Genomic DNA, 18,412 nt, shown 5'->3' with positions numbered 1-18,412 from the left:
TGATTTAGTTAATATTGCCTGGAGTAGGAATGGACTAGAATTATCAGAGATGTCTTAAGGAGAGAGTTGAAGGAGAATGCATGGCAGGCTAGTTGGGGGTGTCTGGCATAGGGAAAAGGAAATTAAAAGGAGAATTATGCAAGTTTTTGTTTATGTGATGATAATGTCATCTTCAGATGTGACATTAAATGTAACACTTTTTTATCACTAGTCTTTTAAATGCAGGAAATCTGTTAAATTGTTATCAGCACTGTTTAAAAACATGCATGGAGAAGGAGTCCTGCCCCCAAAGACCTGGCATGTTGCGATGCATTAAAAGTCAAGTGCAGACTGAGCAATAATATATCTTTTTTTAACATTATGTGACAATTTTTATAATGGCTGCAGTAGCTTGTATGTAGGAAGTAAGCTTTGTTTATGTTCATATAGGCTATTCCAGCTTTTCACAGCAACTTCTTGCTCATCACGTATTTAGCAGGTTACCTCCTGAGCACACATGTTCACATATCACTTTAAATTGTTGCTAGCAGCACTATGTTGTTTATCTGTCTAAGTTGCTGACTGTTGTATATTGGGTTGCTTCAGTAATCATCCCCTCCAATACTTAAACAGCTGTAGCACTGAGCATTTTTTGACAGTAAAATGAGCTAGGCTCATAAAAGATGGAAACTCATCTGCTTTTGGTGTTAAGCATATTAATAGTCCTGCATTTTAAATAAACAGACTAACTTGAGTATTTGTAATGTAAATACATATTTTTGATGTCTTTAAATGGCTTTTGCTAGGATCATATGATCTCATGCTATAATGTCATGATGTTTCAGAAACTTAAGTTTTGATCAGGGCCCCATGTGCTCTGTGGTGAGGTGGGACCAAATTCAGCTGCACCAATCCCTATGTCCATTTTGGGTATTTGACTTGCATTACTATAGTAGCTTAGTGGAAGTACTATTATTCCTGTTTTTACAGATGGAGAACTGAGGCACAGAGTAGGTCACTTGCACAAAGTCACACATGAATTCTGTGGTGTACACCCTGCCCCACAACAAACTTCTCATCAGATTTCTTTTTTCAAAGTGTTATCTTAATTGTAACTTTCTCTAAAAAATACAATAGTACATTAAACAAAAACAGCTCACTGTCATGTTTCTAGCTACTGTATCAACAGTTAAAAAGATTTGGTGACATCTGATTCTTATCAGGGAATCTGAATACTGTATTTTTGTTTGAAAAGCAGGTGTTCAGTGATCCAGGAATGATTCTCATGCATCTGTTCTATATATATTATGTATTGTAAATGTTGATCTTATCACTGAAGTCATGGGAGAACTGAGGATATTTTAGTTATCTGTCTATAATAAAGGGACAGAAGTTAGAGGTTCTCCTTCAGAGACAGAAGTGTGGACGCATTGAGCAAAATAATCGATATATTCCCTTCTTATGATCTGTCTTGAAGACTGAAACAGTGAGATTCCAGTTAATGCAATTTGACCTAAACTGCTTGAAACACCTTTTTCGAAACCTCAGAGATAACCAATATGACTGTTCCCTTATTTTTAATACAGTATAACAGTTAAAATACTGTGTTAACTTTAAGGTTGCTACTGTGTGTGCACATCAAGGACTGCTTGCTTAAAAACCTAAGCATTTAAAACAGACATCTTTTATAGTCACTTAAATGGGCATGCAAAAATCACATAACATTTTTATAAACTTGAGGTGATGGAATGGGAAGTAATTCAGAAAGACACAGCTTGACTACGAATAGCAAAAAAACAGTTCAAGAGAGAACCTGTGACAGAAAGATAGTTTTAATGTCAACTGGGATACAATAGGAAGCGTATTTAGTTCACCTAAAAACATGTCACTTGGAGATATATACCGCCTCCCTTCAGGGTGGGGATGTGTGTCTAGTGGATAACATATGGTGTGTACAACTTACAACTGTGGTCTTCAATTCTGAAATCTTGAAAAAAAAATTGTTCAGATTCGGAATGAAAACTTGAAATTACTCGTGGAAAGCAAATTCCGAAATATTTCATTTCACAAAAATCAAACATTTATTTATCTGGCTGCCACCTGCAGTTTGGGGTCCTTAGTTCTGGGACAATCTGATGGTGGAGCTGCGCTGGAACGGTGAACCCTGGATGCCCATGGCTCCTCAGCATCCTGCCAGGATAGCTGGCAAGAAACCAGGAGGGTTTACAGTGTGAACTTGCCTGTGTTTCTGTGGAAGAGTTGGTTTCTGTGAAACATTTTGGTTTTGACAAAATAGTATTTTCCAGTAAAAACCCATTTTGTTTAAAAAAAAAAATGCCCCACCAGCTATAGTCCCAACATTGTGAAAATAAATAATGTAGTACTATTTTCCCCTATCATATCTAGTTGTCATCTTTAAAATATGGAAAATGAATGGTGGCCTAAGAATGTAAATCATTCTAAAAATGGCTAATGGTTTCATAAACTGCTTGCTTCTGAATATGTTCTCCAAATGAATTCAGTTTAGTTCAGCTATACCAGTCAGCAAAAATCTAAAAAGCAGATTAAATGCATAGGCTACCTTTTTTTACTTCACTGAGCAAAATTTCTGAGATTTGATGGCAAAATTGACCTCTGTCCCATGATCCTGACAGAGATGCTTTTAAAAAAGTACTAAGGAAAATGTAGCTGCTAATTAGTGTAAACAGCAGCTTTTAAAAACCATTTTCACTCTTGGTCATTTCAGCATGTATACTCTGTTCGCCACCCTTCATGTGTGCACAATAGTTACTTGGGGAATCAACACAAACGCCCGCTGCCATGTTAGTATGATCATACCAATATACGATTTTTCCCCTCAAACACATTTGGCTTAGCTGATTGTCTCTTGGCTTTAAATGGGCAATAGAAAATAACTTTTCTATTAACTGGCTTCCAGAACTTGCATTTTCCAAAGTAAATGCTACATGAGTAATATGGGGATGAGTTTTTCCTCTTACTAAAACTGACCACTAGAAGTTTTCATTCTTAAGCTTGTGGGAAATATGAGTCATGGTTTATTACCTTAAGAATTATGCTGATATGTTCACTAACTTGTATGTTCCCCAGTAAATTAACAGTAGGGTCAATCATCATGTTCAAAGGAATATTTCTAAATTGTTTCAAACTCCAAGCATATTTTCCCTGTCTGCCATCTACATTTAATTGCTTCATTCTGGTTCACCAGCCAGCTGCATGTGAGAGCATCACAGTTATGTTTGATTTGCTTTTATTGAACTTCTGGCTTCTGGATGTTCACGTGCAAACATCAGCCAGGGATGATGGCCATGTTCAAACCTGAAACTTTTAGAGAATATCAGGGTTCTATTAGGTTGTCAGAAAAATAATTAAACAAAGGTCTAGTGTATTAAGAGCAATTAATTATGAAGTTCATGTGTCTTATACTGCTCTCCTTATACTTGGCTTGTTACTAAAAAGCACTTCATTACTAAGGAACTAGTGGTAAATTCCCAGGGGCTGTAAATAAGTGATATGTTATTGGGAAGCTGGAAATTTCTTCTTGGGTACAACATTGACTCTTTGAAGGTTTTTTCTTGTAGGTCCTGTGCAAAACTCACTGATGCATTCATCACAAATGTTAGATGGCCAAGGATTCAGCTCTACAGTTCCAGGATTATACTCGCATCAGATACCAACAAAGGTTCCTGTGCATCCATCTTCTGGACAATATAACTTTGGTGGTTCTCAGAATGTTTCTCTGTTAAGTAATCAGGGATCTGGGCAGACTCTTAATAGACCACCTGTGGGACCTATTTCTATGGCACCTTTGCAACATACAAGTTCTGTTCCCCAAATGCTCCCTCCGTCACAAAACTCTGCTGCTATACCATCATCTTCTAGTAGCTTCGTTCCTGGAGCTTATCCCCCAGCACTTTCAAACTGGCAGTATGGTCAGACTCCTATGAGTCAGCCGACTGGGTCTCAAACAAACCATTTTGCTCATGTAGCAGGAACATTACCAACCCAGCCATTATTATCATCATCAGGGAGCACAAATCCTGCAACAAGCTATCAGTATACTGTTTCCCCTGGAGGTCCTCCACTTCAAAACAGCTACATGAAACCAGGTAAGAAAGATAAAGTAAACATAAGGACTCTTGTACAGTGGCATATGTTTGGACTGAGTTATACATCTGGTTGCAAAAGTTAATTCTCACTTTAGCTGTTGTGGTTAAAAATAAAGAAAGATCTGATTCTGCAGTGACTCCTCATAGTTGTGGAACTGCATTGTTGAGCTAGATGCTCTGATGAAATGCAGTTTAGAACTACTTGGAGAACTTCCATTCACTTCAAAGAAAGTTCCATGTAGGGAACAGGCTCTTAATTTTGTGTTTTGAAGAATGCTGCAATAGGCATTTGCTGGGAATTGGCCTTTCTCACTCATTGTCTTGTTTAAATTTATGTTTAATACTGCGTATTTAGGTCAAATGTTTGCATGTCTTCATGCTTTCTAGGGGTCTTTCTCACAGCTCTGAAGCTAGAGGATCTTTTCTCCCCACCACTTACCAGCTCTTTGGTACCTACCTGCCTTTTTAAAAAAGGAAGAGAGGGACTAGAAATATAGAGAACTGAGGGTTTGCAAAAAATATACCTATTATATTTGTGTGTTGGGAAACAGGTACACAGTACAGAGGTTGGGTGAGCATATATGGTACCTATATGCCCTTTCGTACTCTTCTGAATGATACCTATTTGAACATTTGCACACTTGGATCAAATCTTGGCCTCTTGAGATTTTCTGTCAGTAGGGGGGGGTGTGCAAGTTGAAGGTTTTTTAGGATTCCTGTTAATCATTTAATGCTGGCAGTTCTCAGCATGGCCTTTGTTGGAAAGTTGTAACTTGAACTCCTTGAGCATAGTTTGTTGAGTCGTACAACAGTCATTCTGAAATACAGAAGCCTGGTATGTATGTGTGTTTGAAAGGAGAAGCTGGGAGAAAGCAGTGATGCTACAGTTCAGTTTCTTACTTCACTCTAGACAAAGATGATTTGTTCAGGAAAACACAGGCACAGACACTTCATTGAGCACAGCACAGATATCAAAACATACATTAGCAAATAAAATCTCACTAATGCTTCTCTATTCCCTGGTAATATGCACCAGCCAATCTCCAACCTTATCATTGGCTTCTGTTCGTGGTAAACATTTAAAATTTTTTGGTCATATTTTCTTAAATGCATGAATTTGTCAGAAGCTATAATAGTTTCTTCAGCATCGTTCACTAAAGCAAGTCAAGTGTCTGGAATAGTAGGCCTCAGCATTTTATGGGAAGTAAGAAAACATGAATAAAGTGATATGCATATTATTGTTAAATGGAAAGCTTAGTGTGTACTAGATAGAAAGCTTCCTTACTCTAAATATCTAGTTTTCACTCCATCCCAAGTTGTTTGTGTCTAGAAAGTTTCTGAGAAAAGAAGTGTGAAATGGGCTATAAAAGTGATAGAGCAGCACATTATTAGATATATCAGCTCTTTTTTTTGTGCCCTATGATATGCAGGTGACAAAAAATTTGCATAACACTAACTGCTGACTTTAACCATTTTGGAAACACAATACAGATGCAAACCACTTGTACAGTTTCAGTTCACTACAGTTTTATCATTAGGATTCTACTATCCAATTCACATACAGCAGTTCCTTTTCTAATTCTTCTTCTACTGAGCACACGTTCCTGTTAATGGGAGTCGTGTGCTATCCTTCTATAAAATTTATTGCAAGTCAAAGCAACTGGAATGCTAAAGCAAATATTTCCCTTGCGGATGACTTTTAAACTCCTGTTGACTGATGTCAATGTTAACCATGCACATTAAAAGGAAATTAATTGCACATTGGCTTTCAAACTGTGATCTGTGAGCCATTAATGTCCATGAACATACCCCTTGTAGTCCACAGATGGAGGGAAATTAAAGAGTAGATTGTTGGGAGAAAAGGCAGACCTTGTGAGACTGGTTTTTCAGAACGGTCTATAGCAGGGGTCCCCAACGCGGTGCCCGTGGGCGCCATGGTACCCACCAGGGCATCCATGTGCACCCGCCAACTGGCCGCTGGACAAGCAGCCACCAAAATGCCACCAAGAAGTGGCAACGTGAAGAAGTGCTGCTGCTGAAATCCCGCCAAATTTTGGCTGGATTTTGGCGGCGACACCTCTTGATGACATTCCTTCACAGTGGCATTTCGGCAGCTACTTGTCCAGTGGCCCTGGTCCTTGGGGGCTAGTCGTCCGGTGCCCGCCCCATGGAAAAGGTTGTGGACCACTGGTCTGCAGAATAAAAATGAAGGACTGTAATAGCAGGACTCTCATAGCCATAACACAATACAAATTCTTCCTGAACTAAATTGGTTGTAGTTATTTGTAGAATTAGTGACATGTACTGTCTTTAAAATTAGATTGCATAACTTAGTTTATTGGCTAGATGCTTCTTGTATTTAGTGGGAGCAAAGGTCTCTGCTAATGTTGGTAATGTACCTTGCCCGAAGCTGTCTCTGTTGGCAAAGTCTCAGATAAAGGAACAAAATGGAAGTAATCGTGATAAAGATATACTTTTGTTTGATGTCACCACTACAGATACACCTGGAATATTGAATGTTGTTTCATAAGTAATCAAGCAGATACTTTTTTAAATGATCAGTTAAGTTTGTGTAGTTTGATCTGACAACTTACCTTATGTGGCTAAATAATCAGTGTACTATAGAAATACTTCTAATGTATTTTAATGTGTGGCCATATGCTGCCCATTTTGGTGAAGACCTGATGTACTGACAAAAGTTGGTGATTGATCTTTGGAGAAGATATAAACTATTTCAAATTTAGTTAATGCCTGATAGTGCTCCTAGTGCTTTTAGAGAAGAGTAGACCTACCACCCTCTGAAATGGAAAAAGGTGCTCCTAGGACAACTCTTAAGCATAAGTAAGAAATTAAGGGCGGGATGGCAATTAAATAAGTAATTATCTTTAAATTATCCATGAATGTCCAGGAAGGGGAAAATCTTTCATTGGCTAAGGGAGGGAGAAAGTTACAGAAAAATGATGTGGTCTTAGAACTTTTGTACATTTCTCCAACCTAGGAAGATAAACACTTGTGAGCTTTTCAATATATAGATGCTAATAAACCTTTGTGTACTATCCTTGACCTAGAGTATTTAGTTTCAAAACAAAAATCCCTTGCATTGCATAAGTATACTTGGGCTGTGTCTCATTGCTGCAGTATTCTCAGTGTAAAATCTTTTTTTACAAGTAATGAAAAATCTAGAAAATACATATTTCTAACGGCGACTACTTAGCATCAAATCATATAGATGGCAGATGGTCAAGGGAAAATTTGTTTAAAAAAAAAAAAGTATGAATTTATAGGATCATCAGATGCATAATATTGACATAGGCTGGCATTTTCAAAGGCAACTCTTGTGGTTAATGTGCCTTTGAAAATTTTGCCACAATGGTTTTGAATCATCAAAACAGGTAGTGACAAATCATGGAGCTTCAGAAATCCCAGTACTTTAAGGATGAGAAGAAAAACTGTCTAAGAGCTGTTAAACTTCATGTGCTTCTTTTGGGTTTCTGTAACTTGTGCTGCTCTTTCCACTGAATAAATAAGATTAATATTCAGATTGACCTGTATATAAGTAACCATCTGTAACTCTTCAGTCGGTTTAAAGCTCTTGAAAATGAATTATCTCTACAGGCTTTGTTCCTCCACCAGTGAATCGGCCTTTAGCTTCAGCATTCCCTCCTGCTAGACCTCCTCTAGGACCGCCTCCGGCCGGAGGTCCACCTTTAGTGAGGCCATCAGCAACCCCAGTAGGACCGCCTAACAGCTCTCTGCCCCAACCTCTGCTAAATTCAGCTACAAACCAAGAAGGTAAGGGATTGATCAATTCTGTTTATTTGGTTTTTCCATATCGATATAGGTAATTGTAAATACAGAAATTAACTCAAGATGACTTAGCAAACAGAAACTTTTGGCTGCTGGATAACTCTTTCCCATGATTTCACTGTACTAACTATGCTTCAGAACTCTTCCATTTTTTTTTTATATATGAATGTTTTCATCACCAGTACTTCCCAAATGACTGTTAGAGGATCTTTTTTTTTAAACTTAAACTTAGAGGTAGTTCAAATATGAAATGAAATGTTTTCCCAAATATCAATTTCTGATGCTATATTTTCAGAAGAACAAATTTATTTCATGTGTGTTGAATTTGTGTTGCAATGTGTCTGTGAAAAATCTGTACCAATTAATGCACTGATTTTATTGCATTGACATAAGTTGAGAATTTCACATCAGTGGAGCATAGTTTCCTCACAGTTTCAAGGTAAAACTGATGGGAGAAAGAAGGCATATTATTTCCCATTGACAGATGCAGAAGAGAAGTGTAAAACTGAGTGTTCAAAATAAATATCTGAGAGTGATACATGTGTGATGTTATGCCCTTGGTTTTTATATTCATTTTTGTATTTAGGAGGGATTTTTTCTTTTCCCATTGTTTCAAAACTGTGTGGGAAACTTAAATCTCTCTATCACCAATCCTGCAGCAACTACAGAGGATTAAAATGTTATTCCTGCATGGAGTTCTTCCCTTTATCCAGTAGGATCAAAATAGGAGTTAGCATCATTTGAATTCTGGTATCGTTGCTCCTGGAGTGGAATGGGGATTGCTATATACAGGGTTGTCCCATGGGGAAATTTTATAAAATGTGAGCTCTGCAATGCTGTGTCAGATGTAAGTGCTGTATGTTATATTTAACTTTTTGTAGTGAAACTTTTGAATCATACTTACTGTGTGCTTTCTTTGCAGCATGTTAAGGTAGTTGGAGAGTGACACCTGCTCTTAATAAATGCCCTACACAGTACCAGCTGTCCAGGACTAATTAAGAAAAAATATGGCAGTCATGAGGTTTACTCCTATGGCTGCCGCACAAGTATGCCATTGTGTTTAAGCACTCATCACTGCTTTGTACCAAACCAGGGTGGATTTGATTTAAATCACTAGTCAGGAAGACTAGATTTAATCATGGATTTCTACATAAAAGTGCATTCTTCTTGATTGTTATAACCTTAATACATATTCTTCACAACTCGGAGATAAATGTAGGTTTCCTTTTTAGAAGGTACACACTATACATTTTTAAAGTGATTTATTTTGAAAACTTTTCAGATTAGTTTTACAGCTATATCAGAAAATGAATGATTGTTTGGTTAATTCATTTACCAAAGGTAATTTAAGCAGATATTTATGAAGTCATTGGGAGGTGAACTATCTCCAGTTCAACAGGTTAATCATTAATATTTGGAGGATTTTCTTGCCATGCTGTATTAAGAGGAGAACATCACCAGACAGACACTTAAATTGTTTTATTTAACTAAAACAACAACATTGTGTATTTCTGGATTTATTTCTTCAGCAGCAAACATATAATATTTTAATAAAACAAGCATATTAATTTTTTAATTTAAATATTCAAGTTTTTCTTTGTTTCACTGTTTGCATTTTGCACGCATGACCCTCTTACCTACAGGTAGAGGAACTACATTAAAATAGTCCCAAACTGGGTCTCTTTTACAGCCTGCTGCCATTATAGGTTTTCCCTTATTGTGAGAGTATGGTATGGTAGATCTCAAATCAATGAAGGCTACACTCAGAAAGACCTCAAGACTTCTGGAATATGCCGTGCGAACAGTTTCACTTTTGTTTCTACTTCCTGTCCCTCCCTCATTTTTATCTCCAGACTTCTTCTCCTTGTCCAGATCTATTCTTCCCCCAACAATCTTCTATTCATTGAACTTTTTGAAACTTTGCACTTCTAAAGATAGGTAAGGGACTGACTCTGTGTACACAAATTTGCAGAGGGACAATAGGGTTGAGGTCTGTTATTTCTCACCTCTATATATTTATTTTATTTATTTATTTAAAAACATTTTTGGTGTTAACAAGTATGTAATATCCGGAGACACAAATCCACAGTTTGAGAACTGCAGAACTAAGCATCTCTGATGGTATCTTCTAGACTGAGCACAGAGTCCCATTGGGTAGATAGAAAGATTAATCTAAATAATCTATACAGAAGTCCCTGGAATCCCATAAAATTGGGTCCCTAATCAACGAAATACTGGAACTCATTTACAAAACTTTTCTTAAATATTATATGAATAGATTGTCTCATACTATAGAATTAAAATTTATAATCCCTATTCCATGATGAGATATCTTTAGATAGGTTTTTTCCTCAAAGTATTTTATTAAAAAAAATCTGATTTCAATTTAAAAACATTGATTTTTATCCACCCTGTACCAAACTGCCTTGTAGTGTTTCACAGTTAGTGTTCATCTTAGGGCCATAAAGTAATTGGCACTGCTTGTTTTTTTGTTTGTTTATTTTGTTTTAATCTAATAATGTGAGATATCAAGTCAAAATTGTTCTTGGTTTCCCCACATGCAGTAAAATTGATAACTGCTTTCTCCTATAGTAGCTTGGTGAAATTGTAGTATGAAGACCCATTTTAAAAGGAAACTTGCATGGACAATGAAGAGTATTTGTTATAATTTTTGAGCATATGAAATTTACTTGAAATTGCATTTGGTTAGCAAACTGGTATTTTTTTCCACATTTAAGAAAAAGCCGTGTAACACATTCTTTCTAGATAAGTTAGAATTTTTAACAGACTATGAAGTGGCTTATTTACTTCTGGGTAACAAATCTCTTTAATTTGGGTTACTGTTTGGATATGTTGGGTATGTTTTTCCTTTTACTAACCCAAATAACCCCTTTATGTATTAGTTGATGGTTCCCAGTAGCCCTTCACTAATAATTCCCTTCCTTCTTTTGCCACTTTACAATTCTTTTGGTTCTTTACCACAGTTTACTCTTGATTGGGTGTGTGACTTCCAGAAGCTGCTATTGATAGAATCAGTAGATGGAGCAGGATGGGTGCTCTTAAGAGAAGAGTGTTTCGTTTCTTATTCTTTTAGCAGACATACGTAATCATTTAAGGGTGGAATTTTCAAAAATACATAAGGGAATTGAGCATCTGATCCCTGAGGTGCTTTTGAAAATCATTTCCCAACATGTGCAACCAGGGGAGGAATTTGGCATCTTGCTACACCGCAGATCAAGTTGGACTCTTTGCAAAGCCTTTTATCTAGCCTAACTAAAAATTACATCTCTGGTGAAGTAGTTCATTCAAATGATAGATAACTTTTTTGAAGGGTTGATAACATTTAATGTGCTCAGCGCAAGCAGAGTCAGCAGGGGGAGCACAAGTAAGCTGTATTCCTATATCTCTATTTAATCACTGGTGCACAAGCAAAGTAAGCGCAAAATCATGCTAACCTTGAGCTTCATCCACAATGTGGAACACTTTTTATTTTGATACATGTTAATAATCCCTTTTCAATTTATGTTTTGCAACAGATACTGAATATACTGGAAAGTTTTTAAAAGTAACTATACCTAAGCCTATGATTTAGTCACAGGTATTTTTAGTAAACGCCATGGACAGGTTACAGGCAACAAGCAACAAACAAAAATTCATGTCCTGTAACCTGTCCATGACTTGTACTAAAAATACCTGTGATTAAATCTTGGGGGAGGGCACTGTTTGGGGGGATGCCCTTGGCCAGTGGCGCCAGCGGCTGGCTGGGGACCGCTGCCACTGACCGCGGTTGCTCCAGCTGGCCGGGGACCGCTGCCGCTGACCGCGGTTGCACCGGCCAGCACAGGGTCTTTTTCCATTAGGTGATCCTTTTTTGCTTCATGTTTTAGAATCAAGCATTTGGATTTTTACACTGAAATGTTCTCCAGCTTGTCACTATCATATTAAATCAGTTGCTGATATTAAACTTCAAATGAGGAAAAGCAGCTCGGTTTCTGAATTTAAGCCTTCGTTTCTTAATGGATTGTTTTTAGCAGGTGATGCAACAGCCACTGCCAGTGATGGATCTTTGGTCCAAAACAGTTACGATGCAATAGAAGGAGGCGGCTTCATGGGTAGGACATTCTTATTAAACACTTTTAATTTTGAGGAACTTAATTTTTAAAGCCATTTCAGGTGGGAGGTGGTGGGGTGTTATTCTAACATATGTATACTTTGCTCAGTGTAAGTTTATCTCAAGGAAATTGACTGTAGTGTTTGAAGCTTTGTTTTAACATTTTATCATGCTTATCCATGCAAGTGTGTTTTAAACAACAATCCAGCCAAAACCTTTCAGTAAGTGCCTGGCCAGAATGTCAACATAATAGCATGATATCAATGGAAGTGATATTTTTTTTGTCTATCAGCCTAACTGCATTTCTTGGATAACTCATTTGAATATGTAAATCCTCTTTGTCCACTCTAGCAACCACATATCCGTCTCCTGCTCCCCAGAATCTTAAAATGGGTAGAAATGTTGGGTATTCTTATCCCACCTTACCACCAGGCTACCAGAATGCATCTTCACCTGGAGCACCGGGAATGCAGTCCTCACCTCTGCAATATCCAGCTGGACCGCAACCATTTCCTCAGGTAAATGTTGATTTTGTCTATCACTAAAGCCTCAGTCCTGTAAACTGCTTGGCTCACTTTACCTATTTTAGAATGCAATACACAGATTTGTCCCTGTTTAAAATAATTATAGACTGCAGCAAGGGTCCCCTGATTTATGTGGCATGGCTACATTGAATTATGCAGCATTATACTGCAGTGTTAATCACCACATAACTTGATAGGCTGAGAGACAGTGGTAGAAGGGCTGAAGCACTGTCAGTGGGGCTTGGAGGATGTGGATGTCAGGATTCCTAGACTCTCAGAAGTGCAGAGCTCCACAACCCTGAGTCTTAGGAGTTGTTCATCCGGGGAAGGCATCTACCCAGTAACTTCATGTTTGTGTGGTTTAGAAGAACAGATATGGCAAGTCTCCCCCTTGCTCCATCCCAGATAATAATTGTAGATCTCATGCTGCTGTATGTACTCCCACTTGAGCTGGCCACACTGGTACAGATCCTCAAAGGTATTTAGGCATCAAACTCCCTTTGAAATCAAATTGATGCAGCAAATGCATACATACGCAGATAAAATAGGATTATTTGTGTGCCTGGATAATAGCATACACCAGGGTCCTGTTGACTGCCAAAGGAATTCAATAAACTTGGAAGTCTTAGAACAAATGAATGGTGGTACATATCTTTGCAATAATACATAAGCTGCTTGTTTCTTGATAGTTGACAAGATTGTTTGTTTTGTAACTAATGCCCCAGTATATTGCAACAGAACACCAAATAATACTTGAACTACAAAATTCTGAAAGGGAAATAATTTTTTATTTTTTTAAATTGATGTATCATCCAGATATGGTCAATTAACTTAATTTTTTTTTTTTTTACTTAGCCTGTGTTGGGCACTAATCACATAACTGGGTCTATGAGTGGCCTGAGTCTGCAACCAGAAGGATTGAGATGTATCAACCTTCTTCAAGAAAGAAATATTCTTCCTACAACACCTTTGCAGGCTCCTGTCCCAAACTTGCATGAAGAAATCCAGAAGCTCAACTGTAATCCAGAGTAAGGTTTCCCATTAGCTATAATTTATCAAAAGAAATGGAAATAAGAACTATTCCTCAGATTTTAAAAAAAATCCTAAGGATCTAAAAATCAACATAGAAAATTCTTACATTCCTGAAATATTTGCTTAGTTTTTTTTGGATACTGCCAGTAATTGTTTGGAAAGCAGTTTCATTTTTATTAAAATAATGAAAGATGAAAAGTGGCTTAATATTTTTACTTTTAAAAAGATGAGTAAAGTACAGACCGGAGTGCAAACACTGCTCTGGACACATTCCAGGTATTAGCCATATAGATTTATTCGTGTCTTAAACTATTCCTCATAATCTCTTTTTATAGTTCAGCAAAACTGCTGGTGTTCAGTTGATCAGAGAGTGAAATGCAAGTCCATAGCAGCTTTTATTGCTGTCAGTCAGATACCTCTCTCCCTCTGAAGCGAGAAGGAAGGTTCATATGTTCTTGCTGGAAAAATTTCTCTGGGAACATTGTAATGTGTTAGAAGTTTGTATGAAAGTATATTGTAGTTTATATAAGATAATATCAATTACTAAGTCTTCTTCTAAACCCTGTTTTTAGAACACTTCTGGTAGACGATATCCCTCCTTTTGCCCTTGCTCTGTCAGAGATCTAAAAATAGGTTTGATGAGATTAGTTGGGTAATTCCCATCAGTGACCTCATCTCCTCTTATAAACAGGGGATTCCTTGAGTGTAATCCTTTTTTCCAGTTTATAGATCTGGTTAGTTATCTAACCAGCTGAAATTATTTCTCCACTCACCTCAACATATATACACCTCTACCTTCATATAACACTGTCCTCGGGAGCCCAAAAATCTCACTGTGTTATAGGTGAAACCGCGTTATATCAAACTTGATTTGATCCACTGGAGTGTGCAGCCCCGCCTCCTCCCGGAGCGCTGCTTTACTGCGTTATAGCCGAATTCGTGTTATATTGGGTCAAGTTATATCGGGGTAGAGGTGTATCATATTTTGAGATAGGCATGTCTAACTCCATCATATCCATTAGACAAAGATCAGTGCTTTGGATCTCCAGTTCTAAGGCTAATGACTAGGCCTTCTCCTGCTACAATATGTAACTAAAGTGCTTTTCATGACGCTATCTACAGCAATATAAACACAATAAATACAAAACTGTGTTTAAGCCATCTGATAAAATGAGTCTGTAGTGTGCATCTCCAGAGTGGGTTGTGATCCACCTTGTGGGAACGTGGTCAAAGGCCTGGTACTTTCAAGGCACTTAGGTGTGATAGAACCCAAGAGTTACAACCGGCAAGAAACAAAAGTCAAAACCAGAATGGATTCTGGGCAGTTGTAGAAGTAGAAATTAAGTCATTTAAGTAAGGCAAAGCAAAAAATAATAATAATCTTGAACGTGAACCTTACATTTTGAACTCTGTGCCAGAGGTAGCCAGTGAAAAGTTTTAAATAATAGAGTAAATGGGAGGCTAAACAGAAGGCCAGCAACATAGTGTCCACTATAATCTAACTGAGAAAACCTTGGCAATATTATCAATTTACATATAACCAAAGATACCTTTTTGTTGTCTATCTGAGAAGTCTAACTTGAGGTTAAGTAACCTGTATGTAAGTTTTGTATTTGTTTGTAGCAGAATGTGTTAGGGGCCAATATACTTATTCCACTCAACCAAATGTATACAAAATATGGTGACAATTTAGGAAAAACAAGGTACGTGAGATGGTTATGCCTTGGATTCAAACAGTTCAGGTTGAAGTTGCAGGGGATTTGGCATAAAGCTGGAGAGAGTATTCTGTCAGGAAATAGTAATTCATTGCTATCAACTGTGAAAAGAAAATGTAAAGGATGCTATGTACTACTTTAATAACAATGTTATTCTCTGAAAGTCTGAAGATAACCCTTTATCATTCATGTAGGTTGTTCCGATGTACCCTGACTAACATTCCTCAAACTCAGGCCTTGTTGAATAAAGCCAAACTTCCTTTGGGGCTCCTGCTTCATCCTTTCAAAGACTTATCGGTATGATGAAATATTCAAAGCTTTAAATACTGTTGTGTCAGCTATACCTGTACTAGAGTTCAGTAACGATAACTAACTGTATAAGAGGCAAATGTCTCAGCTAATCTTGGCCCAGGAAAAAACCTGTTTAGTCCTTGCTTCTGCTCCATGAAAACCAGTGTCATCTTTTTAAATATCTGCCCGCACTGTTACAGTCCCTAGCCTCATCTTCAATGATTTTGGAAGCTGAGGTCCAGTACACCACTCAAACTATAATGAAATGAGTTAATATATTTTAATATTGGTATAGCTTGTGTAGTTTTATCTTGTCACCTAATCACCAGCTGTAGCCATTGATTTCTTCCTATACTCCAGTTCCCTGAGCACTAACTCTTAACTAAGTCAAAAACTGAGACTCAGATGGTCTCAGACCCCCTTTAAGCCATTATTACTTGGATTTAATCTGCTATTATTGCTGCTGTTCCAGATAAGTGTGATTTTTTTTTTTTTGGTGGTGGTGAAGTGATCACTAGAGTCATAAGGAAGGCAATGTGGATTCAATTACTATAAATTCATATGGGTCCCACAGCCTGTTACTTCCACAGTTGACTTCAATTTCTAACATACATCTTTATATAATGTCTGTTTCTGCTGTGCTGAGTTGTGGGGCAGTGTTCTCTCTTTTTAAAATAAAATGAAAATACAAAATTAGACATGCGATTGAGAGGTTTATCATCTTTTTTGAAAAAGAAACTCATAGCTAAGTAGGTTAGAGCCTGAATTTAACCAGCCTTTCTAACAGTTAATGTTTTGGGGGCACCATGAGGATTAGGGGTATTTTCTTCCTCTATCCTGCTTCTTAAGTGAGAGTTGCATTTAGGCTGGCTAACCTGAGAGCACAGAGAAGATAGTATTACTATTGTAGATATGTCATAAGCATCTTGCTTTGGGGTTTTAAAGCAGAAGTTCCTCTTTTCCAGCAATTACCTGTGGTCACCTCCAGTACAATTGTGAGATGTCGTTCCTGCAGGACATATATTAACCCTTTTGTCAGCTTTCTAGACCAAAGGAGATGGAAGTGCAACTTGTGTTATAGAGTGAATGATGGTAGGTTTTAAACCAATGAGCCCACTTAAACATTCATGTCAACTTTTGAATTTGACTTCTACCAGTATTCCATCAATACATTTTTATCTTGACATCTGAGGTCTGCTGCTATACGTCTGGTCCTTCCCAGATCAGGAGTGTGTGATGTAGGAACTCTTCCACTACGGGCCAGGACGTAATCACTAAAGAGCTTCATTGAGTTTGAAACAATCTCCAAATGTGAAATATTTTTGTACTAACTTGCTGCCCTACTTAGTACCCCCTATACATTTCCTCTTACACAGTATCTCACTGCAGATATAGCGTGGTTACTCAGACATGTCTGTGCTAAATCCTAGCACAGTTAATATTAGTGTACGTTAGTGTGAATTGTAATAATGTTATAATTTTCATTTTATATAGTTCCTGAAGAATTCATGTACAATCCTGTGACAAGAGTATATGGAGAACCTCATAAAAGACCTGAAGTTCAAAATGCTACTATTGAGTTCATGGCTCCCTCCGAATACATGGTGAGGTTTTGTTTCCTCTTCTTAAACTTTTATATATTGCTTTAATGTCTAGGGGCTTCAATCAGAAAGATCCCTATTTTTTTTAACCCTCATGGTGTCTGCATGTGTTCACACCCAGGGTTTCTTATACTAATGTACTGCAACTTCAGCATAATGTTTTCTTGACTTAATATCAAGAAAAATTGCACACAATCATTGCTTTCACTTCTGTTTTTGGTAGATGAGCACATTTGATTGTGCTCACCAACAGTGCATCTGAGATTGATCAATTTTGTCATCTTCTGGAGTTATAACTGTAGGTGGCAGTGGTTCTGAACCTTTTTTTGTATTGACCTTGAATTATGACAAGTTTTTGGACCTCACTCCTCTAATATAAAGAAATGGTTGTTGTCTCTTTCATACTCTCACAAAACCCAGATGTATTCAGGACCCCTAAGTTGAAAACCTCTGGCATAGGACGCCATGATCTAGTTTCTGTTAACATGCCTGGCGTGTTAAGGCAAAGACTCTTAAATAATACACCTCTACCCCGATATAACGCGACCTGATATAACATGAATTTGGATATAACGTGGTAAAGCAGTGCTCTAGGTGGGCGGGGCTGCGTGCTCTGGTGGATCAAAGCAAGTTCAATATAACGCAGTAAGATTTTTTTGGCTCCTGAGGGCAGCGTTATATTGAGGTAGAGGTGTATATATAAATTGTGGTTCCATCTTCTAAATGTTAATCTTTATTTCTGGTTCATATTAGCTCTTAATATTGTTGTAATGAAAAATATTGGAAAATTTTGTCATTATTGTGGCTTAAACTGTACTTAAGATGATATACTTGTGCTAAAACCACTTGGTAATAGACCAAGAGTCCAGTCCTGCAACCTTTGCTCACCTGAGTTCTCCTATTGATTTCAGTGAGTGTTTGGATAAAGGTTGCAGAATCTGCTCCTTAAGCATTACCAGCTAAACTAAACTAATGATGATGAAATGTATCATTGTGTCTGCACTTTTTTAAAGTAACTTATGTGTCATCTAGATAGGAAAATACCAGTTCTGAGAACTTGGGGAAGACAGCTTGATAAAGGGACAACATCAAATCAAATACATTGAAGTACAAATTAATTTGTTCAAAATATCTTAGGTTTTTTAAAATTAATACTTTGAAAGCTAACATAGTTACTTATATATTTTTTTCCTTGCATTATCTCAATTTGGATGATAACTAGTCA

The 18,412-nt window shown here is 37.3% G+C and overlaps 1 protein-coding gene across 2 annotated transcripts in view; it reads left to right on the top strand.

The window, feature by feature from the left end:
* SEC24A (SEC24 homolog A, COPII coat complex component) overlaps positions 1–18,412 on the top strand; it is a 45,390-nt gene that overhangs the window by 2,152 nt on the left and 24,826 nt on the right. The window contains exons 2-9 of one of the 2 annotated variants that reach the window (XM_039485150.1): positions 3,579–4,106; positions 7,722–7,898; positions 11,948–12,025; positions 12,376–12,542; positions 13,404–13,576; positions 15,490–15,592; positions 16,552–16,678; positions 17,081–17,190. In XM_039485150.1, the coding sequence (XP_039341084.1) occupies positions 3,579–4,106; positions 7,722–7,898; positions 11,948–12,025; positions 12,376–12,542; positions 13,404–13,576; positions 15,490–15,592; positions 16,552–16,678; positions 17,081–17,190 (1,463 nt within the window). Of the gene's footprint in view, positions 1–3,578; positions 4,107–7,721; positions 7,899–11,944; positions 12,026–12,375; positions 12,543–13,403; positions 13,577–15,489; positions 15,593–16,551; positions 16,679–17,080; positions 17,191–18,412 lie in introns of both variants that reach the window. The other variant, XM_039485149.1, reaches the window with a different exon arrangement.

The sequence above is a fragment of the Mauremys reevesii genome, linkage group 8 (genome assembly GCF_016161935.1).
Source record: "Mauremys reevesii isolate NIE-2019 linkage group 8, ASM1616193v1, whole genome shotgun sequence".
NCBI lineage: Eukaryota > Metazoa > Chordata > Testudines > Geoemydidae > Mauremys > Mauremys reevesii.
The sequence above is the reverse complement of the archived record's forward strand: the minus strand, read 5'-3'. Positions and strand labels throughout refer to the sequence as shown.